General features: G+C 37.1%; 1 protein-coding gene across 7 annotated transcripts in view; it reads left to right on the top strand.

Annotated features, from left to right (window-relative positions):
• Window positions 1-6,092: 6,092 nt before the first annotated feature.
• Window positions 6,093-13,460, top strand: part of ABI3BP (ABI family member 3 binding protein) — a 244,470-nt gene continuing 237,102 nt past the window's right edge. For 3 of the 7 annotated variants that reach the window (XM_034957020.3, XM_034957021.3, XM_034957019.3), the window contains exon 1: window positions 6,093-6,666. In XM_034957020.3, the coding sequence (XP_034812911.2) occupies window positions 6,588-6,666 (79 nt within the window). In that variant the 5' untranslated portion in view covers window positions 6,093-6,587. The remainder of the gene's footprint in view (window positions 6,667-13,460) is intronic. The other 4 variants (XM_034957023.3, XM_055110210.2, XM_063602876.1 and 1 more) reach the window with 4 other exon arrangements.

Raw genomic sequence — 13,460 nt, 5'->3', positions numbered from 1 at the left:
GCACTCAATTGCTAAAATGTCAGTTCTCCCCAGATTGATCCATAGATTCAACTGAATTCCTGTCAAAATTTATTCCTGCCTTTTTGGTAGAAATTGATGAGCTAATTCTAAAATTCATGTGGATATACAAAAGTCAGCTAGGTGCAGTGGTTCATGACTATAATCCCAACACTTTGGGAGGCCAAGGCCGGAGGATCACTTGAGCTCAGGAGTTCTGGTCCAGCTGTGGCAACATAGCGAGACCCGATTGCTACTAAAAAAAGAAAAAAAAATAGCTGGGTATGGCTGGCGGTGTGTGCCTATAGTCCCAGCTACTCAGGAGGCTGAGGTGGGAGAATCACTTGAACCTAGGAGGTCAAGGCTGCAGTGAGCCATGATTACACCGCTGCACTCCAGCCTCAGTAACAGAGCTGAGATCGTGTCTAAAAAAAAAAAAGAGAGAGAGAGAGAGAATAGGTGGGCAAGCATTATCTGCTTTTAAGACTTATTATAAAGCTTCAGTTTTTGAGACAGGAGGTTGTTGGCATTTAGACAGACAAATAGAGAAATGGGACATAATAGAGACTCCAGAAAAAAACCCACATGTATATGCACAATTGATTTTTGATGAGGGTGCAAAATTAATTCAGTGGGGAAAGGATAGTGTTTTCAGGAAATGATATTAGCCCAGTTGGGTGTCTGTATGTAAAAAAAAAAAAAAAAAAAAAAAAAAAAGAAAGAAAAAAGAACTTGGATTCGGATTCATACCATGCACTGTATGCAAAAATCAACTCAGGATGGCTCACAGATTTAAACATAAAACTTAGAATATTTTCATGCCTTTGGATTTGGCAAAGGATTTTTAGCTATGACACCAAAAGTAAAATCTATAACAAAAAAGTAGGACAAATCAGACATTACCTAAATTAAGAACTGTGCACCTCAAAAGACAGTGCTGAAGGAATAAAAAACAAGCCATGATAGGGAGGAAATATTTGCAAAGTATATATCTGATTTTAAAAAACTTAAGTTCAGAGTATGTAAAGGACTCACAAAACTCTATTATAAAGAAACAAACAAACTCCTCCCTCAAAAGTGGAAAAAAGACTTTTGAACAGACACCTTACTAAAAAAAAAAAAAAGCGAATGGCAAAAAAGACCTGAAAACATGTTTATCGTCATTTGCCATTAGGAAAATGCAAATTAACCCCAAATCTGGCACTACATACCTGTAAGAATGGCAAAAATTAAAATGTCTGACATGCAAATGTTGAAGACATGGAGGAACTGGAACCTCCATGTACTATAGATGTGAAGATAGAATTGCACAGCCACTTTGGAAATGGGTTTGGTAGTTTCTTAAAAATTTAAACATACACCCGATTAGGTAGTCCACTCTACTTGGAATATTGGATATTTATCCAAGACAAATAAAATCCATCCATCCATCCAAAGACATATATACAAATGTTCATTGCAGCCTTATTTGTAAGAGCCCAAACTGGCAATAGCCCAAATGTCCATAAGTGAATCTAATTATAACCATGATGAATGAAAGAAGCTGGTCAGTAATAGAGTACATACTGCATGATTTCATTTATGTAAAATTCTAGAAAATGTAATGAAGTGCATTGTACTAGAAAGCAGATCAGTGGTTGTGAGGCATCATGTGGTAGGCACTGAGAGGGAAGAGGGTGAGATTGAAAAGGGACACAAGAATTCTCTAGGAAGTGAGGGATATGTTTATTGTCATGATTACGGTGAGGATTTCCCCGGTAAACACATGTGCCAAGACAAGTGTTAAAACTCACCAAATTATGTACAGCAGTTCCTGGAATAAAATTGTTTCATAACTGGTGCCACTATGTAAAGTTTGACGTTCTTTCCATGTCTGCGTGGGTTTTCTCTGGGTCCTCATGTTTCCTCCCACATCTCAAAGATGTGCACATTAGTTGAATTTGCATGGTCCTAGGTATGTTCCCAGGACCACCAGACAACTACTCGTTCAACATGCTGCTGCGTACTTGCATGCCCCAGGCTGTCAGCCTCCCTGATGCAGTACTCTAACTTTCAGGATCCTCCTCTGGCATATCCTCCTGTTCAGAGTTCCTTCTCTAGTTTACTAACTTATGTTTCTCACTCAGCTCTTGACTCCATCAATTCTTACATTATTTGAAGCTTAAGTTAAAAAAAATTCCCTTCACCTGCACAAGTTCAGCTAGGTACTCAGCATCTCCATGAAGAAAGCAGAATGTAGATAAAACAAGGAAAGCAAATTTCACAGCTTAGAGATATACAACTTAGGTCTTAAAGAAGCTTGTTTCTAGATGAATAGATCCTTCACACTGTTTTATAAGTACAAGTTGCTAATTAACTCAAGGTTATGAAGCCAAAAATTTAGAGGTCAAGATGCCTTAGACAAACTGAAGAATAACCTGCAAATATCACTTAGGTGTTTAAGGGGCAGTACATCTCTGTGCTATAAGAAGAATTGTGGAAGAGAACTTCATGCTCTGGCCAAATGTACCTCCACTGGAGCAGGACACTTGTCCAATTGGATCATGGGTCTAATTCAGGAAAGTGATTAAAGAAATAAGATTTGGGATGAAAACATGGAACACTGGGTTTCCCATTTCAAATAAGTCATATTAAAATTATTTTTATTAGCATCCCTTAGAAAAACCACAGCATAGCTTCAAATATTAATTGCATACATACAAGCCTTTTAAAAATCTCCTAGCATAATACTTTACAGAGACTAAAAATATGGACAAATAGGTTAAACGACTGCACAAAGTTGACTTCCAAGATTTGAAAGATGTATGAGTTTTAATAGAAGTCTCATTTGAAATAATGAAATTAACATTGAGCCCTTAAAAAAATCAAACATGAATTGGCCAGGCGTGGTGGCGGGTGCCTGTAGTCCCAGCTACTCGGGAGGCTGAGGCAGGAGAATGGCGTGAACCTGCGAGGCAAAGCTTGCAGTGAGCCGAGATCACGCCACTGCACTACAGCCTGGGCGACAGAGCGAGACTCTGTCTCAAAAAAAAAAAAAAAAAAATCAAACATGACATGACTGAAAACTATGACACTATTTGACCAGTGGTCCAGATGTCTTCTAATCTCGTGGATTTCACTGACTTCCCCAAGGAGAAAGTATTCTTAAAAAATGCCATACAATCATTGTACCAAAATTCTATCAGTCTACAGTTGCATAGAAAAGGAAAAAGAACAGGTTCCCAGATGCCCACTTTATAGCTTTTGACACATGTTTTTTGACACAACTTCTGTGTGTGGGGTTTGTTTGTTTTACCTCACCTTGCTCCAGAAACAAATTAAAACAACTTACAAAATCACATAAATTAAGACTCCAAGTAAAATAAGCAAGAAATAAGGGTGGGGACGAAAAATAAAGCCAAGAATGATGTCAAAGAATGCACATCACAAAGACCTATACACTTAATATGGGTGGGGGATGTATTTGGCTCTAATTTTCTACCAGTCAACACAGAAAGAGAAACCTGGTTACAATGTCAAAAAATAAATACTGTTGCTCTGGAAAAATAGCCACAACTTTTCATATTTGACACAGCAGTCAGACATTTTCTCCAGGGTTGTTATTTTTTAGGAGGTACTATATGATATAGTAAGCAATGTCTAGCAACACTCTTACTATGTACAATAGGGGGTTTCATGGCTGATTCTTATAATAGACTTCAGTGTAGGTATTACACAAAATGCACTATACTAAAGCATGATTTAATAAAATATTTTAACGCGGGCCAATACTATTTTCAAGAACTGTGAAAGATCTGAGATTTTTACCCTATCTGCAAGCTAACATGCAGTTCACAGAGGCTGGCAGGAGACACAAAACACCTAGGTCAAAGACAAAGGAAAGGACAGTTTATTACAGCAATAGCAGTAGCCTGAATATCAGCATTTGCACTAGTTCTAGGAGCCCAAATTCTCACAGGACAACACAAAGAGGTACAGGTGATATGTACACATGCCATGGGTTGTTTTACAGAAGAGGAATGACAAGCTTAGAGAACTTAAATCTTTTATAATGGGAAGTGATCATGTATTCACATTGCCCCAGAGGGAGATGTTACCTTTATTATATGGAACAGAACACAAATTTCTATCTTCCAAGGATATTTTATGTGCAAATATTCTTTACAAGATATTCTGGAACATAGGGAGTTAGTGCCTCTGCTCATAGGATGTGCGGAAACATTAGTTACCCTTGCAAAATTGTCTCCCAACAACTGCACATTCTAGGTCATACTCAAGTGTTCTCTGACATAATCTAGAACTAACCCTTAGGCTATTGGGAGGAATTGATGAATTCTGTTTCATTTGACACTTACTCATCATGTACTTATTGTATTCTTATATTCTAGGCACTAGAGACAGTAGCAAAAGAGGCACAGTTGCTTTCTGTAGTGTTACTCCTCCCTAGTCTGAGGAGAGCCCTAATACTTTCAACATCTTCACTGAATGTTCAAGTGTCCTACTAGCTAAGATAATGCAACCATTTTTTTTCTGACACAATAATTAGAGATTGTGCTTCATTTAATTAGCCTACAGTCAGTTGCGAAACTGCAAATAATGATTGCTAAGGTGGATTTGACTTTGCCTGCTGGCCATGCAGAGGCCAATTCCTGAATTCCTGCTGGCCAAGCAGAGGTCAATTCCTAACTCTTGCACCAGCCCCTCATAAATGTTTTGAAGAACCAGCCTTCTTTACAATATTTCTGCTGGGTTTGTTCCCCTCAGAAAACCTGTCATTTCCTGCTAACACAGTGGCCTTACTGGCTTAATGTGATGGCAATGACATATAGGAGCAGAACCAGCAGTGCCAGCTGGATAAATGTCCTAACTCGGATTGAGGGAGCTGCTTATTCAAGTAAAAAATCAGAGATGAAAAAGACCTGTTAAATAAGCCAGTGCCTCCTGTAGTCACTGCCAGAGCATTCCTATGGTGAGAGCTTAGACCCAGCCAACTCTAAATGACTTTAACAAGGTGCCTTCTCACACTTTATTTGGAAGACGGGGCTGTCTCTTCCATTTTTTCTTCTTTTTTCTTTTTGATAAGTTTTCTAACTAGAATTTCATTTGACCAGTGTTATTTAAATTTTCTCTTACTGTTTTTGGTTCAGCTACAGCACCCCAATGAGGTAAGCGATTTTCAAAGAGTCAGTATAAATATACCAACAAGGTTTAAAGTGCTTTATTAACCCAGCCATTCCACCCATGCGTCTATATATTTTGACCAAAGTGATGTAGGGGGAAAGGATACACATGTGGACTTCAGAGGTAAATATGCCCAGGTTAGAATTATAGTTCTACTTAATTGGGGGCTTATCATTTTCATTATTATTGTTTCCAGTGACTGCCATTTAGTAAATGTTTCCTGTGTGTCAGGCTCTATGGCAACTACTTTCGAGAAACTGCTAGCAAATGTATGAAACTGATACTGTCATCTTTATTTTAGAATCTAAAATGTAGTAATTAAGACTGGAAGCACTATAGTTAAATGGGCTGCTTAAAATGCCAACACTGTGACCTTGGACTTTCACTTGACCTCTCTGTGCCCAGTTTATCTATCTGTAAAATGGGGATGATGACAATGCCTGCCTCATAGACCGTTTTGAAGAATAAATGTCTTAACATGTGTAAACTGATTCGATCAGTGCCTAACACGGAGCAAGCATTTAAATGTCATCAATATTGATAATATAGAGATGAAGTTTGCTCAAGGACAATTCATTAGTAAGTGGCATCCGTTATTAAGCAGTAGAATATACTAGCATTGTCAGGACACTTAACCTTTTTTCCTCAGCTTTTCTTAATGGCAAAATGGGGATAATGCCATATCTCCTGCAGAGGCACTGGGAAGATTAAAATACAATAAAGTAGGTAAAGACTCGATTACAGAACTCAGTCCATAGTTGAGGCTCACATAGTAATAGTGCTCTCTCTATGTCTCTACATCTACATCTGTTGAATATACGTGTATACACATATATATTATAACGTAATGTATAGCTCTATAGCCAAAGACTTACTCTTAAATGTTTCTCATAATACAGGAACTACAGAATGGCTCAAAATATATCTTTATGAGTTTACTCCCATTTAAAATAATTGGGTTGGTTTACTGGATAATTAAAAACAGTTTCCTTCTTAACAAGGTTTTATTTTATATTTTTAACATTTTGATAGTTTTTAATATATGATTTCTGGATTCTTTAAAATAGTTTATCAAATGTTTCAAAACTGCCTTAAATACTTCTTCTTTCACAAATACAGATCTGCCATAATTTGAATTTTTATATCACAGAAGGAAGAGACACAGTTACAACTTAGCAGAAAGAAAGAAATGTGATGATATGTTTTTGCTGTTGTGCTTTTTTTTTTTTTTTTTTTGGTGTGTGTGGGAAAGGGTGTGATGTCATCTTGTCTCCACCCCCTGTGAGTAAGCCCACGGCACAGCTAAGTGCAGCCGCCCGCCTCTGTCACTGGGAGACAGTCCACTTAAATGCAGCTCCAGGGTTGTGAGGCCACCAGCATCATTCCCCGTGCGAGGTGGCAAATGCAACATGCTCTCCAGCTTGGGGTGTCTACTTCTCTGTGGAAGTATTACACTAGCCCTGGGAAATGCACAGAAATTGCCAAAAGGCAAGTAGCCTGATGTTTTATGTTTTAAAAATAATATTAAGATATAGACGTTTTTAAATGTTGATTTTAAATATGATCTGCTTTACCATATGGGGGGAATAGAGTTATTCTGCAGAGATTCAAAGTTCAAATGTGTGAAGGGGTCTCTTAAACTTTTACTTTCCCCTCCTGTTATTTACTTTTCAATTACAGCTCTTTATTGCAAAAATGAAAACAATCTTATTACATTGAGCAGCTGTTCATCAGAGCTTGAACTGTATACTTTCTAACTATAGTGCTTGTGTATTGAATCATATTGTGTAAATGGATATTATAGTCTGTTAGAAAGAGTTGTTTGGTGTTTTTATCCTCCTCCCCAGAGACTGAATCAGTACTAGCTTAAGATTCAAAAGAAGCTAATTCTGAAACCTTGAATCTTTGGCGTGAACCTCAAACATACCTGTTGACTAGGAGGCTGAGGGAGTCTAGGCAGGTCAGACCAAAGTACGCTCATGTGCTAATTTGCCGACACGTCCCTCCAGTGGAGTTTGGAAGAGGGCTTGAGCTGTTGGACAGGACACTCCCCCCTTTCTTGGCTAAATTGCTCTCATTTTAGTGTTGGTATTTTGTTTACAAATGTTATCAGAAGAAAATTAAAATTTCTAAATTTTGACCCTAAAAACAACCCTTTGAGCCCATCAGAACCAAAACAAGAGGCTGTTGCCTCTCTCCTGTCTCTGAACATAAATGTTGCATGTACTTTTGTTTCTCTGCAGAGGCACTTCTCTAAGCCAACTCTAGGTCTGTGAAGGCTTTTTATGGTTGCAGACTGCTGTAGTCAGCAGGATTGTGAAAAACAGGCTGGAATTTACCATACAGTCGTGATGGAAAACATCAGAGGTAATGCAGAGCTGCAGGCTTGTCAAGAACCTGGTGTGCCTAAAGTCAGAAAGAAAGGTTGTTAGTGTCAGAATATCCAAAAGATCATCCCTAGGTCCTCTCTCTGGGTAGTCTGCCCCAGGATCATCTTGTCCCAAGTGAAAACTGTTCTTTCCTCGGTGGGTAAAGTGAAACTTGAATCCAGCATGTGAAGGCTGAAGCGGTTGGCTAGTTGATATTTCACATGATAATGTGAACAGCAATAAAAAAGACTAAGTAAACTTTCTCAACTCTGATCAAATAATTAAAGAAAAATAAAAAACAAGCACTCTTAGATCTTTTTCTACCAAGAGTTTTGCTCCTTGATCACAATAAAACTGTGATTTAAATAAATCAATTATGAGCCACAAGCATTCAGAGTTAATTGTACCTACTAATGGAATATTTAACAGTGACATATCATTTGAGAAGAGTCTGGGGGTTTTCTCAGTCTTAATACCTACAGAAGACTTTTATTTTACTTTTTATTCATTGCATAGGGATGATATAGGTGCAACTTTGTTACTGCAAACTTCTGGACAATCCCAGTGCTTTAATTATCATGTTGCAATCACTAGACACAAATCTCTTGACACAATTTTTCTTTATTTATAATGGGAAAGAAAAAAAAACATAGTTGTTGAAAATGGCCACAAAACTTTTGTTGTTTATTTAAAAAATATTTGTAGTTTTGGTAATTTGGAAAAAAACATCAAATTATAATAATGATAAAAGAAATGGCAAGTCTTGTTTTTAATACTATGTTTTTTCTTTATTGGAAAGCTATTGAGGACCTTTTAGCTGAAGTCATCTTTTTCAAACTGTGCTCCAGGCATAGGTGCACTGTTTGTCCTACAACGGGTAGAGTTTGGGGTGAGGGTGGAAGGGCAGCTGATTCCTGTCAATAAATTTTGGAGTCTTTAAGTGGGGAATCACAATAAGCGTTAGCAGTTTGCACATTCTCAATAAAGATACCTGTACAACTTTTTGTTTCTCACACTCATTTGACTAAGAATCCTCTTTTCCATAGAAGATCTATAATATCTTAACAGGGGTTTGTCTGTCACAGGACACATTTGGGGAAATGTTGAGTTAAAAAAGAAGAAAAAAGAGTAAAAGTTTTTACTTTATTCTTCCTTCTATTTTAGAGTTGGTTAAATACTATTTGTGACTTAAGAAGTGGTTAGAATTCTGGAGCTAGAAAAGATATTCATGATCACTTAGTCTAGTGATTCCCAGACCTTTGGATTTAGGGACCAACAAAAATACACAAATATTTTAACATCAGGGTCCTGTTATAGAGAGCATACTTGAATTTTGCTATGTGAGGATGCTCAAAGGGAACAGGGGAGAATGCCTAGTGTTTATAAAAGTAAACAATTTTAACAGATTTATACAATAAATAAATTTAATTTCATAAATAAGTCCATTGTTATTTTTCTCATTTTCCCACAGACTAATGAAAAATTGATCACAGGCCAATATTTGGAAACCACTGACCTAACATAACCATTTATTTTACAAATGAAGATACCCCAAAGCAGGGCAGATTCAGTAACTTTCCCAAGTTAATGGTGGAGCCAGGACTTGATACCTAGCTTCTCATTCAAAATCCATGTTCTAACCTGCCTCCTGCCAGATAGGCAGGTTCCTCTGACCCCAACCTTAGGAATGACATTCTGTAGTGTACATGTGAATGCTACCTATTCCTTGAATAAAAGAGTTTCTTGTAAATTTCTTTAACAGTATTTTAATTTTAACTTTTTTTCCTAAGAACATATCTACATTTTTATGTACATATTTTTATATATATATTATATATACAAAATTATATATATATAACCATATATAGTTATTTATAAGAAGTCAGTTCTTATATGTGGTGTGCCTATTTGCATACCTAGCCACATACTTTGTTATAAAAAGTAAGTTATTAGAAGATTTTTGCTTAGTTTTTAAAAGCTTGGAGACTATTATTAATGGAGCTTTTCTCCTCCCCACCACTAAATGACTATAGTTTTGTCAAATTATTTATTTTTGTTAGCCTCAGTTTTCTCATTTGTAAAATGGGACTAATGATAACTATCTCATAGTATTTTAGGATTAAATGAGATAAGAGACACAAGTCTGGGACAGAACAGATTTTCAATAAATCCTTATTGGGTCATAGAAAAGGGGATCAATGTTGAAAAACATGCACACCGAATAACACATGATCTCGTATTCAAAATGTAAGACAAATCTCTTGTAAGGTAGGAAATGAGGTGGTGTGAACTTGGCAGAAAGATGGGGTAAAGGACTGCAGTGTTGTTCTACGTGGCAACAAGGGAGGCTTCTACTGCATTCTAGCCTGACCATTGTCTGCCCATACGGCCAACATTACCCTGCGGAAAGCTGCACCTTTGCTCTAAGATCAGCTTTTCCACAGGGATTTGTAAGATGTCATAGACTCTCCAGGTGAGCTCCTGTTAAGCTTCTTTCTCAGGAGGTGAATTAGACCATACTAGAGAAGAATTTTCACATTGTTTTATACCTTTGGAAGCCCCTGTGCTCCAGCTACCTCTCAGAATCTTTATTCTTGGCACCATTGGCCTTTTTTCTTTTCCTGGCAAACAGGCTAAAATAAAAACCAGTGAGAACAATATGTACTGAAAGGAGCCAACAAAATCTTATAGTGGGAGAGCAGGCCCTTGACACACCTCTGCATGGAAACTCCAGTATACAGAAGATTGTAATTAGCCCAAAGGCAATGGCTATTATTTATAAGCAAGTGTGAGAAAAACCACAGAGAAACCTCCAAGATACAAGTGTAATCTGATGGCCAGAGGGCATGGGGATCTTGGGTGTGACTCTTGGGATATGGCAGTGGGAAGAGGCAGCTGGCTCTTTGCTTTGGGTTCTTACCTAACAGAGTAGAAATCTCTGACTTTAGGAACAAAACACAGAGCAGATGATAATCATAACAGTAACTGCCATAGCTATTAATAACTATTACCATTATTATTATCACAGATAACATTCTTTGAGTATATCCTGCATGTGGTAATTTAGTGCTTCATATTTTAATGTGGAAAACCTAATTAAATTATTGAATCTCCTCCATTGTCTTTGTCTGTTTCATGCTTCTATGACAAAATACCTGAGACTAGGTAATTTGCAAAGAACAGAAGTTTATTTTTCACGGTTCTGGAAGCTGGGAAGTCCATGATCAAGGTGCTGGCATCTGGTGAGGGCCTTCTTGCTGCATCCTCACATGGTGGAAGGCAGAAAGGCAAGAAAAGGATAAATTTCTTCCATAAGACTTTTTATAAGGGCACCCAATCCCATTCACAGGGAAGGAGTCCTCATGGCCTAATCACCTCTTAAAGGTCTCAGCTCCTAATACTATCGCACTGGCAACACCTGAATTTTGGAGGGAACACATTCAGACTATAGTACCTATGAAGCAGGTAAACCTATTATTCCCATTTTACAGAGCATAAAATTGTGCCTCAGAGTGTTTAAGTAATTTACTCCAAGTAATATAGCTAGAAAGTGGCAAATGACTATACCTTTAATTTTGATGCAATATTAGTTCCCTGCTCTATGTAAAGATACATTAATTCATTCAAGTAACAAATTATATTGGATGTATACACAGAGCACTGAGGCTGGGGAGACAAAGCTTGGCACTTGTCTTCAGGGAGCTGACCAGCTTGTGGAGAAGATAAGGGACTGGTGTGGAAAGGGATAATTACAATAGAGAGGGGTCATCCTTCAGTGTGGGTGAAGCACAAAGCATTTTGAGAAAAAAAGGATCCAATCTGGATGGGAGGTATGAAGAATTATGAGAGAATAAGAAACCCAAATAGAGGTCTTGAGTACAAACACAAGTTGAGACAAGGAGAAGGATTGCTGAGAGGTGAGGGGCTTTCTCAACAAAGGTAGCTGCTGGCCCAGAGCCCAGGCAACCCCAGCGGCCAAAGCTCAGTGAGTGTTAAAGTACTGAGAGGGAAGCCTAGACTGAAAAAAACCATACAAGATGTAACTGTGCTCTCCTTGTCTCTATCTGGCCTGACTCCTCATGATTGATTACAAAGAGGAAATAAAATGTTGTCTTTGGAGAGGAAGGCTCTTACATCTTGCTCTGTCAACTTTCCAGCTGCTCACCTGGCAGCTGGCTCTCCATGGAGCCCTTCCAGCCTCACTTTGACAAAACAAGAATGTGTCACTCCAACAGCTCAGTCCACTTCTCCAAGAGGTGGTTGATGCTTATGGGAGGCTGCAGAGGATCTCGTCCATCTTAAGTTATGGAACACAGGATACTGGTGAGGAATGCAAAGCCTACTTGGTGTGGTTCTGCTTTTATTTGAGTAATATATATTTATGTATTGCTGGGACTGTATTAAACAGTACATTAGAAAAAAATGGTTCTGCTGCTAAAAAGAAGCTTAAAAACCACCAAGCAAGAAATTATTTTAGCATCTTTTACAGTTCTAAATTTTCTTGACAGTTTTATTGATGTGTTTGTCTATCAATTATTAAAGATTATCAGTAGTCCTTAATAATTCTTAAAAGTATACTAATAATCATCATGTTACATATCAATGGTGTTTAATGCTGTGTTTATGTAAATTATCTCATTTTATCCTCACACCTGTGAAATATATTATTATTATCTCCATTTCACAGATGAAGAACTAAGCTTAAACAGTATGTTAGCTATCTGTTGCTGCATAAAAAGTTTCCACAATAATCTTTAATTGACTGTTAATAATCCTTAATAATCAATAGTCAACACATCAAGCACAGATTATTAAGCATCTACTAGGTAAACTGAATGAGATACAGCCCCTGCTATAAAAGAACCTTATATTACAAAGGTAAAAATTGACCAAATATAATTTGTCCTGATGCTAAATTTAGAAACTGAGGTTTAAAAAAATAAAGTTTTCTTCTGTTAATTATACATTCACTAGTTTAGTTTTATAGACTGCTGTATTGGGCTATAAGATACTGTTAAGAATTTTTACTATCTTCCCCTGTCTCCCTTCAAGAAAGAGAGGGGACACAGGGGAACACTTGAAAATAGAAGAATTCATCAATATAATATTATAGCAAAGACAGTTAAAATGTTATAGGCTAATGTGAGTTTACAGAAGGTTTTTTAAAGACATAAGTGAGGTGTTTAATGAAGGGAATGCCATTCAGGAGATGGGACCAATCACTCTATCTGGATCACCACCCTCAGAAAAAATTTCCCTTTTGCTGTTCCCTGATTGTAATTTATAACAGTAGGTATAAACAGGAGAATATTGAAAGTAAATAGGTGAATTTAATAAAATTGATCTCAGAATAAACATAAAATTAAGAAATAGGATACTCTAATGTGATTATCTAGATTATCTAGTTATCTAGAGAGATTACTAGTCAAATAAGAACACACTTGTTAAAATGACCGCCAAAAAGTAAAAATAAATAGTATCAGCTAAAGAAGGAACAAGCTAAACATAATATAGAAAAACAATAATTGATATACATATATTCTATTAAAATAACATTTTAAAAGATGATAACCATATTACTATGTATCAGGCATGATATTTAATGCTAAGTGTTTATAAACATGTGAAATATATATTATTATTAGCTCCATTTCACAGATAAGAAATTAAGTTTAAAGAGTATATTAGTGTAATCCCAGCACTTTGGAAGGCCGAGGTGGGCAGATTACTTGAGGTCAAGAGTTCAAGACCAGCCTAGTCAACACGGTGAAACCCCATCTCCACTAAAAATACAAAAATTAGCCAGGTGTAATGGCAGGTACCTGTAATCCCAGCTACTCAGAAGGTTAAGGCATGAGAATTGCTTGAGCCCAGGAGGCGGAGGTTGCAGTGAGCTGAGATTGTGCCACTGCA

Source organism: Pan paniscus, chromosome 2 (assembly GCF_029289425.2).
Source record: "Pan paniscus chromosome 2, NHGRI_mPanPan1-v2.0_pri, whole genome shotgun sequence".
Classification (NCBI taxonomy): domain Eukaryota; kingdom Metazoa; phylum Chordata; class Mammalia; order Primates; family Hominidae; genus Pan; species Pan paniscus.
This window is presented reverse-complemented; position numbering and strand designations above follow the sequence as displayed.